Below are 17,642 nucleotides of genomic sequence, written 5' to 3'. Positions count from 1 at the left end.
AGGTGTATTGCCGCACAACTTTTAAAGCTAAATGCAGAGTGTTTGGGTGACTGACCTTATTTATGCAAAATCAAAATGGAAAAGAAGCCTTGCATCCAATGGTCATGGAGCAGTGTAAACATGAAGGCCTTAATTTATAAATGGCTTTCAAATCTGAAAGCAGCACCTTGAAATCAAACTGGTCACAAAACTGATTTTAATGTTACCTTTTCCCAACCCAAAAATACAAAACATGTAAACAAGTACTTTACAAAATACCTTACTTTCATGACTACACATTGCCCTCTAGGCTGAACTTCCCATAATGCTTGGCTATACTGGCTGCGGCTTCTTATAGCTGTAGCCCTCCCTACCCCCAAAATCTGGAAGGTTCCAGGAAAAAGAATGGGCATATTGCCCTAACCATAGCAGCTACAAGAATATTGTTTCCATTGACAGATATGCATATTTTGCCTGATCAAGCAATTGTTAGTTCAAAATTAACAAGTTATGCAGGTTCATATCCCAATGAGATCTACATTTTGCCTGGATTTAACTCCCATCATCTTGCATTCAACTGACTATAGCTTTACAGCATTAGTTTACCAAAGAAATTACTTTTTATCGAAGACTCGGTGTAATGTAACATACTCAACATTATCAGAATATTTGTGTCTATATTACAAAGTACCATATGTTCTCTTCCTATGGTTTCATATTGCTATTAATACTGACAAAATTGAACCCTAAAGACTGCTAATTCAAGCTGCCATGGGGCAGAGTGGTATTTACATTTGAGAATATGTAAGTCAATCCACAACACAGACTAGAACTATCAGTGCTTATTAGCCATTCTTTTCACAGTCCATTTATATAACGGATTCATAAGCTGAAACGTACAGGAATTTATCCCTGAACAAGAAAACCTTAAGAACAATAGAAAATGTATCTCTATCTGTTCCCCCTTAGGGTGTGAAATTAAATCTAACCAATTTAGAGGTCATGGATACTTACCATATTAGAATATTCTCTGATAAGACTAATCCACTCCATTTCAACAAAATGTACAAAAATCTAATGTTGCATTATATCTTATGCTAAATGGGGTGAGTGAAGTCATTCAGTGAATCGACAATATAATTCATGTATTGTGCACCTTTTGTTGTGATTATACAATGCCCATTAAATATGCTTCTTTGGAATTGGTACCATTAACATGGATACCAAATTTATTTATTTATATTTATTTATATATCATATTTATATAGCTGCCCATCTCACACAAAGCAACTCTGGGAGGCATACAACAATTAAATCAAATTGATGGAAGATTAAATGTATTTGCAAAGCCAACCATAACCAACTTTGTTATCACAGAATCTTAAGAAATGGTAACAAAATAAAAAACCACTTGACAACATTTTTACTGAGTACTTTTAGTATTTTGTTTTTACCTTGTTTGTTGTCTGATTGCTCTAGGCAGACCACAGGATGGCACTGGCCTGCTAGAAACTTCAGCAGAGATATGGGAAGAGTTGCAAAATTCTAAAGAAAAATGTTATCTTCTTGTACATGAAGTATTATTCAATGCTGATACAAAATCCAATTTTTCTCACTTGTATATATAGAGAAAAAATAGTACCTCAAAGTCAGAAATTCAAATACAACTTTTCTCGCTAAATATATCTGTACAGAAACAGAATCCTTTTGAAGAAAATATCCTTTGCTTCCTTTTACCTGGACTTCCTTTCTTCCTAGGATGCCATGCATTAACCAGAGTTGATGAGACGGTAAGCCCCACTATGTCCCATCCTTGGTCTGTGACGTCTCCTGTTTTAAAAGAACATTTCTTTTTCTAACCATCTGATTCTGTATGTGAATGAGAGCCACCCCAACTTGTGGGGATGTGTGCTACATGTTTTTGTCTGCAATCTGGCACGCAATCGATATTTCAATACATTCAAGAGCCTAATTTCTCCAGTCCCCCTCAGGTTTTACCTCCCCTCACACCTGGAGACTTCAGGTTCATGCAACCTTGCAGTTTTATCCTTGCCATTGATGTGCAGTTTTAGCTACATATGGCTAGCACGTCTGATATTTTATTTTATTGACAAATTACTTCTCTAAAGGAGTAAAAAGAGCCAATCTATTGCTATTATCCAAAAGCATAGAATCAGCCTTCAGATTTTTCCCTTGGGACCTGCTTTGTAGCTATGGCAGTTGGCAAACAATTGATTTTCCCCAGGTTCTTTAATTGTAAACTACTTTATCTTGGCTGGCAGATTTTATGGTCTCATAATATTACTGTAGATCCTGCTGTTTTTAATATGCTTTATTATGTTCTAAAGTTCTGTAATATATCCTAGAACCTGAACCCTCAAATAAATATGCTGGATACAGTATTATACTTTAGATAAACATGTTGTACAATGTCATTATGTTGTACTGTATGCCATTTTGGGAGCTGGACAATTAAACAGCAACATTTAAAAAAAAAGTGAAGAACATTTCTAAAAAAGAAACATTGATCATGCCTAGGGGTAAAAGATATTTAGAGTAAGTCTATATTCATTAATAAAATATTCAGCACACTTCTTGAACACCACATTTATTTAGTCCATGACAGATGGCAGATTATCACTGTGCTAATGATGCACACTGTTTACAGAACAATTAGTTTCCCATGATGTAGCTCGGCTTGTTTACAGCTAAGATGACAGTTCACAAATTCATACTGAAGAGTGCAAGTTTTAATGATGGTCAGACCTGGATCCTGTAATAACATAATCTTAATTAGACAAACAATAAACCAGTGTTAATAAAATACCTATACTTTACTGAAAAATTATGTAACCTTGACTTAAAATGATGGGAAAAAATTCAGCAATCAATCCATCAATTATAATATGACACATTCCACTGGGCACTATATAATTGTGCTTTCTCATCTGAATAAAAGATGCCACCAAATGTTTCTAAATCTTCCTCCCCAAATCTGCTCCAGAATATCATGTAGACTTTTCATAACAGACCTAGGATGTACATGTGAGATTGCAGTGGGAAGGAAGAACAGCCCATTCATATGATGTTGCAGTTAGCTCACTATTTTAGACACCTCTGGTATGACTGCATATAATATCTACGATTATTCTGATACAGAAAATACAACTATCTATGAATTTTCCAAAGTCTATTCCTCTTGCTAATTGTGCCTGATCAAACCTGGATAGATATGCAAATCTAAGTGTTATTTTATGCAGATACATAACATGCTACAATCTAAATAAAGTAATAGCATAATGCGATGCATGTTTACTTGGGAGTCAATCACACTATATTCAATGTTTCTTATTACTTATTTAAAATAAACTACAGCTCTTTTGCATTCCATCCATTCCCTTCATTAACACATGGCTATCAGAGCCAGCATATGAAGGACCCAGTAACCATACAATTATAGTCAGCCCTTCTCCTATCTAGTAGCAAAGTTTCCACAGGCCTCAGCCAGGTAACAGATTTGCTTTTTCTGGAGTGGAACTGTTATGACTGTTTACATCACAAGAATGTGAATACCAGCTGCAAGGCAACAGCTAGGATTGCAGCTAGACTCTTCCAGGTATTTCTGGGAGTTGTGAGAGATAATGGTTTATTCACTAAGTTTAAATAATTGTGAACAAAAATAATGTCTATTCAAAAATAGCATTATCTGCAAAAAACAAAAACCACAAAAGTAGAAAAGCATATGCATGTGAGTGAGAAAGAGAGTTTAAAATGTTATACAGATAAGATGGTAAAATTTTGACTAACTTAACTTAATACACAATTGACCGGATCCAGATTTAAAACCTATAAAATATCAGTAGCTTGCCCTTGTTATAACATCTGCTTCCCTTAGCCTAGCAAATTGACAAGAGATTATTTCTACCCATCCCCTGAATATTAAACTGTCTTGGATAATCCAGTTTAATGGGTTAAGTAGAGGAAAGGGGACCCATTCATAGGAGCCACCAACAGTTTTTAGGAGTACCCCTTACTCCTCCATATACCATACTATTTTAGTTTCCACCATGGGGAAAGAAGGAGCCCAGCTAGCCTAGATGCATGCCCCTAAATCTGAATCTTACTTAATGGATATACACAGGAAAAAAAGCCTATATTCGGAAGAAGTAGCACTATTTTCAGAGCTCTGTATACACATTTGGCACCAATGACAAATGAAGAACCATTGTCAAGTTCTACATTAAGATTAATCTTAATGAATTAAGATGAATGAAATACATAAATGTGACAGACATGTATACATTTCCAATTATGCTAGTACTTACTCCTCCTCCTTTTTTCTGCTGCTCTTCTTTCTGCTGACTTTTCACCTAAGGGTAAAATGAATTTCATTACAAAAAGACCAAACAATAATTCCTAATATATTTAAATAATGCTATATCAGCACAAAGCTATATTTGAAGAAGAAAATGTCAGTATAAGAACCTGAGTATTCAAGACAAATATAATTACAAAAAATCTGTAAATTGGATTAAGACCAGAAATTTTGTAGTCATAGATGAGAAAATCTTAATCCTTTTACTTCACAATTTAGGGTACGTGTATGATACACAAATACCTGGGACTGGAACTTTCAGGAAAAACATGCATAAGACTATACTATACCACACTGGGGAGAGATTTTGTAAATAGGAATGCTAAACATACTTTTAAAAATCTCTATCAAGGAATTTCAGTGAACATTTGAATTACCTTTCATTGCTTCTTGGTTATTTATTCAATTTAACAATTTATTTGGATATTTTGATATTGATGTCACTAATGCTTTGAAATTCCATATTTATTACAGACTGTTGAAGAATATATATTAGCTCCAAAACCAGTAACCCATTTTTATAAGAATTTGAAGAAATGAGATGAAATTGATATTTTTGCAAAATTTGGGACAAATTTAATATCCATGAATTGTTTTCTTTAGATTTTAAAGTGAGAAAATTTTCTTTTGTTTGAATACTTCAGGTAATGTTTAATAAGGGTTGGCTGCAATCACCACCATTCAGTACTAAAAATGAAATTCAGGAGTTAGAATGTTAATTCACATGGCTTGGGCTTGCTCTGCTATTGTCATATTTTTGGGCTAAAATCCACAGAAATCCTTTGTATCAAGGCTGCAGATGGTGTTCTTGAAACCTATCAAGACATTAAGAATTGTGGATAATTTTGCTAAAAATTATTATACAGCACCAGAAGAATAAATCTATGCATGTTTTCCAGCAGTAGATAGCTGATGTGTTGTAGTCAACATCTGCATTTTTTAAGAAAAGGATCAGGAACATCCTAATATCACATTATCACTTTTATTTTATTGATTTATTTTATATAATAGAAAAAGTAATTCCTGATTAATGTTGACCAATATACACAATTGATTAAGTTGTATGATAATGTAACAAATATCTATGCAATGAATATAGCATAAGGCAAACTGGGAAGATCTGTTAATCTTTTATAAGAGGAAAATTTGGTCTATTCACAGTCTACTAAAGATGCACTGTAAATCAAATGGAATGCACATCTTTTACTGTACTTAAGTTACTTTGATGCAATCAAACTTAAGGAAAGAAGCCTCAGTGCAAATTTGGGAACAGTTTGTCAGGCCACAGATCAATCAAGAATCCCTTTTGATTTCTCCATGATAATAAAAATTATATTTCTCCATGATAATAAAAATTATATTAATATAATTATTGTACAGTATATTATTTATTATTTGTATCCAACTAAATGAAAGTTGATTATATGGAAGCTAAAATTTAATCATTCAATAGCTGACTATCATAATTTTATTTGTCCTCTATCCCAAATCAATGTAGTTTGTCGAAATCCAAAATTACATCTGTAACTGCAGTTCCAGAAATCAAGCATATAAAATTTACCTCCAAATTCAATTTTGTAAAAAATGTATCCAGTAAAAATTGCAGAAATCAGGATAGGCTGAAATTCTTTTGAAGGTTTATACATAGTCCACAACTTTGAAATATTAAGCAGCATCTGTAAGTTGGAACAAAACAACAGTATTTCAAAGTAAACCAGTGCTTGGCATTAATTATAGTTCCTGTTTTTGAAAAAAAAATTGAAAAAGAAATACAGAAGTCCCAAGTGGGATACACATAGAGGAGACTCACAACTGAAAGCCTTTGCTTTCAGCAAAGAACTGTTAACTACATTCTTAAGAAAACCAAGCATAATTCTTTCTTTGTATTTAGTGTTTTGTAGCATTTGCTTTTAAGTATACATTGTGGAAACTCTTACAACTTTGCTGAACATTTTGTTACTGCAGCATTAAGAGTTGTAACACAGTGAAACATCAGATGCTAACAGACCACTATAATCAAGATGAGTCCAGAACATTCCTATGAAAAGCTTTAGCTAATACATGACCATCTCCCTGCAGTGAGATCAGCTAGTGGAACTGTATTGCACATGTTCTCCATCTAGCACAATTCTTTCTAGCTGAAAACAGCTGTTTGAGAGCCTGATGCCAGAGATGGAGCCTTTGTACCTTGTTTGCCACAGCGATCAACTACAAGCCTTTAAAAATCCACAAATCGAGCATGAAACCAAGAGCCCACCCTTATTACAACATTTGTTTCTCTAGCCTAGCAAATGGTATCCAGTTCATGTACAAAGGTTCAGGATGAAGCAGCTTAATACATTATTTTACCACCCAATACACTACACCAGACTTCTCCATGACTGGAATCAAAATACAACACATCTGTATACAACGCTGGCAACACCAATCTGTATCAGTTTCTATAACAGCTTCATTTAGGGATCCCATCTCAATTTGTACAACTTTTTCCCAAAGAGAAAAGAAAAAGGGCAATCGAAGCTGGTAGCAGTTTCTACCTCCTGTGGCAATGAATTTGATATACTGTACTCTAGGACTGCTTATCCAGGGATCACTTTTTAAAAGATACAGGTAGGACCTGGAAGTGAGCTACAGCTCAGAAAAGCTTATATCTTTTAATAGCATCTGTTAGTTGGAGAAGATGCTACTAGACTCCTGAGTTTTTGGCATCGTGGACTAACACAGCTCTCCTTCTACAAGGTAGGACTCGGGTGTAAGTGGGGTAGCAAGTCCCCCAACACCTCTTTCTCTATACAGTACTCCCAATCCTTCCCCAGCTATCATAACAGCCGGGACTGGCCTCTGACTTGTCTTTGTGCTCCTCAGACCCATCCCGGTAGCCTTCGGGAATTCGGAGCGTTAATTACGACCTCAAATGACCGGGAGACCCTCAAGGCGCACGATGGAGCGCTGCCATCAGGGTTGCAAGCACAGACAGGAAAAGATTTAAAAAATCCGTTAGGCAACCCCGCTAGTCCCAGAAGACAAGACCGAACCCACCTTCGAAGTCAGAGAAGCACCAAGGAAGAAAGGTCACAAACGGATAACCAGAAGGTAAGAATGCCGCAGGGATTGCTGGGTACGGAAGCAGTTTCTGCCTAGAACGCCGCCTCATCCGCTTTTCGCCGCCTACAGCACCCCCTGTCCAGGAGGATCACGCTAAACAGGCGCTTCCTGCTCCTCAAAGGGAGAGAATACCGAAGAAATCTGGGTCTGGTTTGTTTTCTGGAGATTTCAGTCCTTCCGAGTAAAAGATGCAATTCGAGGCACAGACACCGATATGCAAGGAAGCCCTGTTGCTTTCTCTTTCTCCACGGGGAGGAGCGTTAACTGCCAGTTTTGTTTAGGAAATACATTTGTGATTTCAGTAAGATTCAGTGCATAGAAGAAAATAAGCCTGCCAAATGCAATAGGTTATGTCCAAGGGAGGTTGAAATACTATGGAAGCTAATATGTGGATTTAATTAATTGACGCTTTATTTTGAGTCGACTTGCATAGGATCGGGCTGTCCACGTGGCTAACGCTTTGTATAATCTGCTCTATCCGTGGTGATTCACGATGGACCAAGCCGTCTTGATTTTCCTCGGATGATATTCTTATGTTCAGTGTGACACTCCTCCAAAAAATATGCATGGAATCGTAGCTTGTTTCGGCTTACATTTAATAATCCAAGTACAAGAGTAAGCCATACTGATTTCAATAAAATTTATTCCCAGGTAAGAATGTACAGGATTGCTACCTTAATTACCCTTATTCTCTCAAAGTACAATATGTTGTGTGTTCCTCAAATACAGGTGACTCATCGTAGAAGTGTGCTTATTAAACAGGCATAGCAGTGGTTAACATTTTTGTAAAGATCATTCAGTGTTCACACATTAAGAATTGCAGGCTTGGTTCTTACAACGTGGGATGACCACAAAATAGCACTTTCTTCATAACAAATTGCGTACAGTATTGTTGTTAGGATTAGAAGAATCCAGTCTTCAACTTGGTTACATCCTGGTTTATTGGAAATTAATAGGTAAAAGGAAAATGATGAGAGCTTCAGTCCAACCCAGCTAAAAGGCATCAGGGTGAGAAAGACTGAATTCAATCCTTCATAAACTAAATGCCATTTTTATTCCACCATCCCATACCATTCTCAATATTTAATATGGCAGAATAACTCATCCCGGTTAACTGCCATGGCCCATGCTGCTTTTGAGATGGCTAGGATTGTCCAGCACATCTGGAAGGCACCAGGTTGGACAACGTTGCTTAGAATACACAACACTTACAGAGATGCACATCATCTTTAAAATGATACGCAACTTGACTCTCAGTGGGATTTACCTCTTCATAAGCACACATAAAATGAAATGCAGATTAATAAATCTCTTCAACCCACTTGCTATACTTGTCAATTTATCTGTGCAAGAGCTTGTCTTTATCATAAATCTGCAGGTTAGTGACAGATCTGACAGGTTGCAGGATGTCTGGTTTGGCAGGTGAACTACTACACAAGAGGGAGAGTCACATCTGCTGAATTTATTTCAGCTGTTGAGACATGTTGCTGAGATAGTTTGAGGCTTGTATTAAATCCTGATAGTTAACAACAGAATGATAGGAAGACTACATTTTAAACTGTAATCTGGATCTTACTAAAGGGGCTTTATGGAATGCAGTTCTAGAGATTTAGTGAAATTCCAAAGACCATTATTTTTGAAATGCGCTATTAAGCTGTATTCATTACAAAACACTAACCCATGATTGACTGAACCATAGTTCATTATTTTAACTGGGTTTGTATCACATGCTAAACTGCAAGCTAGCCAACATTTTAGTGTAGCATTTTGTGTAAATCTAGCTATAAACTGGGATGCCTGATCACTTTTATAAACTTCCCTAGAACAAATAATTACAGTGGAACAGCTGTAGTACTAATTAAACACAGGTTTTTCCAATGGAAGTGTGCTTGTTTGCATCTTTATGATTGTAGCTTTAAGGCTATGTTCACACAAATGTGGGCTTGTTAGTTTGCAGTTAAACTGCTAGTTTGTAGATGAACACAGTCTAAGAATTACAAAACAAAGTGCAACCTTGTTTATATCAAAGTAACTCCTGCTGAATTCTGCAGCTTGCTTTCTGATAATCTTGCCAGTGTGTCTTTGGAGACACGTGTGACTTATTTACATGCTCTACCACTGCAAATATATTTAAACTAATTGCTTTAATAGCTAAATTATTTCTGCTACTGGCAGGTAACTGATGACTTTCTGGGTTTCTAAAAAAAAAATGAGGGGGAACTGGGTTCACGCAGTATGCTAGGTCAGCCCTCCCTAACATTACACCCTCCATATTTTAGGACCAGAGCTACCCATTTGCCTAGTCAGCAACCTGAAAATACCACCCAAAAAATACCATCTACGTGCAATGTAAACATGCCCTGACAACCTCTTTTTCTGTTGTGTCCTCATGTCATTACTTTCATCTGATCCCCAACTCATACCTGAGACAGACTTAAATCTACTTAGTTGCAGTGGTGTTAGTATCCTGACACATTTTTTGTAGTTGATTCAATCTGACATGCTTCGCCAACCATTCCATTAGCACCATGCACATGTGATTCCTGGAGGGGGTCATATCAGCTCCTATTGGGCAACTTTCACATTGGGAGCCCTGGACAGTCGTTCAGGGTGGTTTGGCCTATGGCAGGAGGAAACTCTTTTTTCAAGTCTTACTTCCCCTGTACCCATTAGGTTTCCAAGCTGGTAAGACTTATCAACTTGGCTTTTGAAAGTGAGATCAGCCTAACAGTAGGCAGGGGTTGAATGAAGAGACAGAATCCTATTTCACAGTGCAGCCCTGTAATGCTGCTGGATGTTGCGTGGGTTCTTTTTAAACAGTAGTTGGGGTGTTTTTTTTTCAAATGAGGGCTAAACCTGGGTTTAAAAACAGCCTGACATTTCTTGGCCTGCATGGTGCAGTAGGAACGAGAATCTTGCAAACTTCCCTGTCAATTGTCAGGGTGCACTGCATGATGTCACAGATGGCCTCCTCCCACCCCAGTGCAAAGCTCCCTCTAACCCTATCAAATGTGCAGTGTAGGCTCTAAAGCCAGAGGTTGTAATCCTGCTTGGGATAACAAATTCCAGAATTCCTGGCTAGGAGCTCTGAGAGATCAAATGAGGCTAAAATGCGATTTGCTAGTTGATGGCTCAGTATGCTGTGAGAACACACCTGGTACAGTTGGTGTATGGTTGAGTTGTGCAAATGCAGCCACTTGGGTTAACTACATAAACTATAGCTCAGTTAATCATGAATTAATGTGTTGCACAAGCCAACTGCAATTGTATGCAGTTAATTGGAATTCACTTACCACTGATCACAGTATGAATTGAATCTAATAGGTGTGATCTAGACTGCAACCCTGAATTAACTTTATGCTGAGTAAATTCACAATGCATCATATCACTAAGCAGCCTATCACATTTTAGTCTAGTGTGTTGAGTGAACCTAACCATATACTCTATGGTTCAGTATATTATTAAAACCCAGAAAACTGGGTTAAAGTAATTATGGATTACATGCAAACCTAACCCATTCCGCACTCGCATGTGCTTTCCCTGTAAGACTGCGATAGTGTATACCGTTGACTGTCTATACTCTTCCTAAACGCCACTGAATACAATCGAAATTGCTTCCAAGCGCAATCCTGCGCGCTTCTCGGAAATAAAGCTCCTTATTTTCAGTGCGTCTTACTCCCAAGTAGGTGTGCATAGGAGATACAGTAGTTGCCAGACTAAGAAGCCAAAATCGAACTAACCAGAAAGCGTAGCTTGGGAAGCAGGCAAGCAGTTGCAGCCTCGCTCACTATTTGCAGAATCTCGGGGTCGAATTGCGCACGTGGCTGTAAGGCGGGCGGATCCCACTAATTAGTTCAGCGCTTGGCGGAGGGCTGGATGGTTTCCTTTGTTAGCGGCTTGTTGAGGTTGAGCCATGTTGCGAAAACTCACCGTAGATCAGATCAACGATTGGTTCACAATTGGCAAAGCGGTCACTGGGGTGGAATTCCTGGGGAGTGAATTCCGGCCTGCTGGGTTTGCTCCTCACCTTGATGGAAGTGTTCAAGAGCAGGCGCCTGCTGCTCGTGTGTAAGTAGCCCGGGACCTACAGCAAAAATTTGATGCTGGTCCTCTATCGAGTGCATGGTTTATAGTATAAGCTGCTTGGAAAGGTCTAAAACTGCTTCAGGTTCTTCACTGTTGAGTGGTGTAAATAAAGCCTCTTCGGTCATCAAGGGGATGGATTTCTCCCATGCACAAATTCTTCCAATATTATCAAGCATGCTTTGTTTTCCACCTTAGAAATTGAGTAACCCCCGCCCGTAATAGTCTGATGGTGGTCCGCCTCAATCTGCGAATGCTTCTGCAATGCTTATATTAAGCTTGAAGATGCTGCAGAGTATTTGTTTCTGGAACACAACTTGCTTCTGCAAAGTAAGCAGCACCACGGAACTAAATAAGTTAAACTCAGTGCTAGCCGAAAAATGGTCTGTATGGATGTATGCATATAAAAAGTCAACCTGAACGTTTATAACATCATGGTCAGATCTTCAAAGAATATAGTGCTGTTTTCTTGTTTAAAGGAGAGTGAAAAAGGAGTGGGAATTGCTCCTTCCTTTATCATTAGGCAGGAGATTAGAGTTAACTATCTGGTAGCATCTGGAAAATACATTGAATAATGACTTAGTCAAATTAATCAATCGGGCTCAATTTGGCCATCTTGGTTAACAGACTATATGAACTTCAAGTAGCACATTTGTCTGTTGGTTTTAGTTTTAAATTTTTTTAAAGTTTTCCACTCTCAGTTAAACCACCTTGCCAGGTCATCAGTTTTACCAATACCTTGACTGGGTTCACAAACAGGGCTAAGCCATAATTTGCTTATGATTTATTTAATAAAGTACAATTGGTTATGTGCATGCAATACACTGAACTGAACTCAAGCCACAGTAGGGCTTAGAGTAATGTATGTATCCAGCCATTATGTGATTGAGCATCATATGTAGCATGCTAATAACTCTTAGAGAACTCTTGCACCCGTGTCGGTCCCGTAGAAATAAATTGTTTGTTGCGGGAACAAATTCTGAACTAGATAGATCTTGGATTTGACCAAAACTGCTGTTCTGATTATTACCTTTTGATCTCTTTAGTTTATTAAATGTATTTATATGCTATTTTTATTATTCATAGAATTCTGTAGTGTTCTCAACTGTATAAAAGCGATACAATTTTAAAACTTAACAGGACAGATCGATGAATTAGCAGCTTGGGAAAACCAGGATAAAAGATGCCAGTATTTGTGAATGAGACCATTTCTTTGCTTGCTCTCCTCATCCAAACCTGAGTAACTGTCAGGATTTCTGCTTTTTGAATAAACGCATGAAAAGCAGAAATTAAAATTAATGCTTCAGTTGGAAGTCAGTAAAAGTCTGAGAGGACACTGTGTGCGTGGCAGAAATCTCTGCTGCTACCAAGGTTGTGTTGGATCCAAGTCATGATCTTCAAAATCCGTACAGCCTCTTTGACAGCAGCCCAAGAAAGAAAATGAGTATGTGCTGAATCCAGAGAAGAGGAACACTTTGGAAACTTGGAAAATGTACTAGATATCAGTGTACTAATACTAGAAATAAGTATTTCCCAGTATGGCAAATATCCAAATTGAACTTTTTTTAAAAATTCACAGATACAAAGTCCAGGAAAATGACATAGCAAATATATCTATTCTGTCTGAGCAGTCCACCTCCCTTTAGTTCAGTGCATATTTACAATGATTGTGATTTAGCTTGGATGTGTTTTCAGGAAGAATCCATCTTGACAACTATTTTCACTGATGTCTTGCTCTGTGAATGTGAAATTACTGTATGGCTATAGTTTTCACAGTCAATATGAACCTATTAGAGGATTTTTCAAGCAAAACATGCTGTGTGTTTATAAAATTTTAAATTGTAATAGTATTGTTCTTATTTATGTAGTCTCATGTATATAGGGAGAGTTTGAAAATAAATCTAATAGCTATATTACTTAACATGATCCTCTGAGGTAATGTTAGCTCGTTTAAATTATCACAGTGTGGTTGTTTTTGTAGATTTTAGTATTTCAGCATTTTAACTGAAAATAAAGCAAATGGGAACTTTTTTTTAAGGAAAAACAGCCAGAAAAATATTTGAATCTCACCTGAATTAGCATCATGCTTTTTTTCTTGTTGCCTGTTTCTAACTTGGGGTTTGCGGTCCTGAAGAACAATACACTGTTTTGTACATGTTTACTAAGAAGAACATCACAGATCAAATGAGATTTATTCACAGTAAGAGTATACTAACCAGCTTTTACAATAATATTTTTCTTTGTTGCTTTAACTTCACAGTTTTATGGCATTGTTTTGCAGCCAGTGAGGCAAAATAACACTGATGTGAAAGAAACATCTTGCAACCCCCTTTTTCTACTACCTAATTTTCACAAATGTTGTTTAATAGTTGTTTTCTGTGCAGAGCCTAACTAGGGTTTCCTGAACCAACGCTGTTGAGTAAATTGATATAATACAAATTAGTTATTCATATTTTAGTCCAGCATGTTATAGATACTGAGTCATTTGACTTAATATTCCTAAGTTATGGCTACTCTTAGAAATTACACTCCATGGAAGCTGACTAGTTCTATACCTGCAGACTTTTCACTAACAGAAGCAATTATTTAGTCAGATTTTAAGCCCTCATACAAATCTATATACATACTAATCTTATTCATGACTTTTCAAAACATTTTATGAGCATCATTTGGTAAAAAAATATGATACTATTTTAACAATTAAAAAAACCCAGTTCTTTGCAAATCTAGATTTCATCTTTCATCAAAAATTACAGCATAAAATCTACTTTGTGTGTTGCTCCTGGGTATTTCTCTTTTAGGTGGATCTGAAGCAAAGGAAGAATGACTCTTTTTGGTATCAAAGATAAAGGTTTGCAAGACATAATATCTTATTGTTGTATCTACTTTTTTACCAGACTATTGCAGATAAAGGAACTTTGGCCTATATAGCCATTTTTTTAGAACTTATAAATGAATGACATCTTAAATTACCCTATTTATGGACAAACCTTTTACTAAATTTCTGCAGGATGAAAATAAAATTATCATGCAGATTTTGCAGAGCTTTATCTCCCCCCCCCGGTTTTAATTTTGAGCCAGTGCAAATAATACTTCAGCAATTAGTATGGCTAATATTTGCATCCTCCATAGCAGTGTTTATCAACCTTGGCAACTTTAAGATGTGAGGACTTCAACTCCCAGAATTGACTGGCTGGGGAATTCTGGGAGTTGAAGTTCACACATCTTAAAGTTGCTGAGGTTGATAAACACGGCTCCACAGTATTCCAGATGTAGCCTCATGCCAGGGTATTGTGGAGGGCACGTGTTAGCCACTATAAAAGAGAGAAAAATATGTCTTAAGTCTGTGCAATGCACGCATTTTTTCCTGAAGGTGTATCTGAGTATAAAAATGTGCCTTTTGGGTGCTAATGTATGTTTGGCATGTCTTACTGCTTTTTTTCTTTTTGTTAAAAAGGCAAAAGATGACGCTGTTGTTGTGACCTGTTTAGGCCTGCATAAAGCCTGTCTGTTTCCAGCCTGCCTATTAAAATCAGGGATCTATAACAAAATGGAGAAATAGCCATTATTTTCCTCCTTTAACTTTTCAGATTTGAGTTCAACATCTTTGGAAAAGACGACGTGTAAGCAAATTGCAAGATAAAAATCTGTCAATGTCTTTTCCTGTGATTGTATTTCAGAATATCGTTAAATCTTTAATTTGTTGTTGCCTGTTTAGAGGAGCAAAATAAATGGTATACCAATTAAAGAGAGCCAACATAGCCAGTTAAGTTGGTGGACTCGGAGTGGGAAGGCCCAGGTTCTAGTCCTCCCTCAGTCAGAGAAGCCAGCTGCGTGACCTTGGACTATCATTCCCTCTCAGTTCACATCAGCATCAGGCTGTGCGACAAGACAGCTGATAAACAAAACCCCTCATGGCATCGTGCATTGTTAAACTTTGCTGTAATAATTAGGTGAATGCAGTGCAGAAACAAGGGGACCCTGCAACTATGCAGGATTAATGCTAAGAAAAGTGACAAAATATTAACCCTCCATAAAAAAAGTCTCTGCTATACGTATTTGGTTAGAAGGATCTTAATGCAATGCTGTTAATTAGCATAAAGCAACCATCCTGTTTATTTAAGGACTGTCTATGCCAGCTGTAGTTGGTATTAAGTTTAAATTGCATTCATGAGGATAGTGGGATGGGAAGATAATTTTGGAGTACTGAATCATTACAAGATGCTTATAGCCAAACTGAATGGATATTAGGGAAGAGAAAGTAATTAACTTGACGGGTAGTAATAGGGAAGATTCCAGATCCTGTGGGAGAACGTTGGAAGGATGCCTTGCGTATTTTTGTCAACGTAGCTGGATACAGTTGGGATTTCCTCTTGGTCCATTTTCCTGGAGTTGGCGTTAGATGCTGCAAATTGTCTGGAGCGATCTGTATTCCCAACACCAGCCAGTTGATCTTGCTGAGCTTCTTTTTCAAGATTAGTAAGGAACTCCTTTAAAACTTGCTTGAATGTATAAACAATTTCCCAGGGTAAAACATCATTTTCTGCTAGAACCTCTCGAAATCTAGAAAAGGAAAGAGAAGGAAGAAAGAAGAGGCAAATAGCCTGAATTCTATTAGCATGTCTTCTTCTTGTCTGTTTAAAAAAATAAAGGGGGGAAGATACTCTATCCTTTTTAGCATTGCCTTCTAAAGAAGAAAAAACAAGGAATGGGAAAGAATTATGCTTGCGGTACAAACAGCTGAAGCATTTTTTTCTATGTTAAGTTGTCCAAGCAAGTTGATTCAAACTGACATTTCCCTGGAGCCCTTTTCTAGGATCAGAGAGAAAACACTGAGTGGTTCTGGGTTTTGTTTTGTTTTAAATTCCATATGCTGTCTGTATGGGTGAGTTTATATATAAAGAATATTGAATGGAGAATTGTTGAGAAACTTGTTTTGTGACCAAAACGGTCTTATCCTTATTAAAATTGCATGAAACAAATGTGAGTCAGGGTCACCAGTTTATAATGACAGTCATACCATGCAGATTTTAAAGCTGGGCACAGGATAAAAATATAGCTTATGAATATGGTGAGAAATGTGTAGCGAAAGGACTAAACAAACTAGCTTTCGAAATAATAAAGAGGTTTGAATATGTAGTAAGCATTTGAGTGACATGTGTTAAATTATTACATTTAATTATTTTGCTGAGCCCAGCATTAAAGACTGTAAAGAGCTGAAGATGAATTCTTCTATTACATTTTGGGGGCCAATAAATCTTAGAAGCTCCTTCACTGCATGCGATTCAGTAGAACAAATGAAATCCTAGCAATGCTTTGTGAGATGGCACAACCAACTCAGAGAGACTTATGAATAAGGTGGTGTGTGTGTTGCCAGAAAGTAAGTTTCTTTGAACTCACTCCCAAGAATTATTCTGTTAGTCTGAAGCATGCTAATTTGGAATTAATTTGAAGCCGTTTTCTTTTAGGTATAACATTTAACATAAAGCTGCAAAGATGGGATCCCTTTTCTCCTTTCCTGAAGCTTACGTGATGCTACTTTGATAAAATAGATTTACCTGCTGAGTATGATTCCAGTTTGACATGGTTGGATTTGAGAGCAAAGAGCTTCAAGCTGTCGTTGTTCAGTGGCTGGGATAGTCATTTGAAGATTTTGGTAGCTCTTTATCCCACTGTAATCACTGTCAGCTTTCTGAACTTTATGTCCATTTTCAATCTCCTGTATCAGCCGTTCACGTTCTTTCAAATGCCATTTTAGTTCTCTCAGAAGTGTCTTTGTCACAACTTCTGAGCCAGGGTATTGTCCGTTTCTGTAAGAATAACTTTTTGGCCATTTCATCCAGCCAAAGAATGGCATTTTGATAACTAATTAAAAAACAGAAACAAAAGGAGACACACACATACTGATGCTAAAAGGTAAGTTGAAATTCGGTCCTCGGGGATTTCTTGCTTAATTTTGATAGTTAAATGTTGTAATTTTTACCCATTTTTCACATAGCCAGGCAGTTTTAAACTGCAAATCCATCCATGTTTAAATGGGAGTAAGGCCAGTTGAACTCAGTGGATCTTAATTCTGACTACCTATGCATAGGATTGTGCT

At 37.0% G+C, this 17,642-nt stretch overlaps 2 protein-coding genes and 1 long non-coding RNA gene across 3 annotated transcripts in view; 1 reads left to right on the top strand and 2 right to left on the bottom strand.

Annotated features, from left to right (window-relative positions):
* Positions 1–2,571: 2,571 nt before the first annotated feature.
* LOC103056224 (uncharacterized) lies at positions 2,572–7,506 on the bottom strand. The gene is made up of 4 exons (XR_455929.4): positions 7,394–7,506; positions 5,916–6,030; positions 4,305–4,349; positions 2,572–2,752 (listed from the first exon to the last, which is right to left on the bottom strand). It is a non-coding gene; the product is annotated as an uncharacterized LOC103056224 (long non-coding RNA).
* Positions 7,507–11,372: 3,866 nt separating this feature from the next.
* The window catches only part of TDRD9 (tudor domain containing 9), an 89,983-nt gene continuing 83,713 nt past the window's right edge, over positions 11,373–17,642 (top strand). Inside the window, exon 1 of the mRNA XM_088149915.1 lies at positions 11,373–11,527. Coding sequence (XP_088006041.1) covers positions 11,373–11,527 — 155 coding nt within the window. The remainder of the gene's footprint in view (positions 11,528–17,642) is intronic.
* RD3L (RD3 like) lies at positions 15,600–17,399 on the bottom strand. The gene is made up of 2 exons (XM_007423460.3): positions 17,101–17,399; positions 15,600–16,105 (listed from the first exon to the last, which is right to left on the bottom strand). The coding sequence occupies exons 1-2, from the start codon at positions 17,397–17,399 to the stop codon at positions 15,808–15,810; spliced, it is 597 nt and encodes a 198-aa protein (XP_007423522.1). The 3' UTR covers positions 15,600–15,807.

This window comes from Python bivittatus, unplaced genomic scaffold, assembly GCF_059951505.1.
Source record: "Python bivittatus isolate LINGU-HERP-01145 unplaced genomic scaffold, Pbiv_v1 ctg000580_np1212, whole genome shotgun sequence".
NCBI classification, from domain to species: Eukaryota; Metazoa; Chordata; class Lepidosauria; order Squamata; family Pythonidae; genus Python; species Python bivittatus.
Note: the sequence above shows the minus strand (reverse complement) of the source record. Positions and strands in the feature narration are given on the sequence as shown.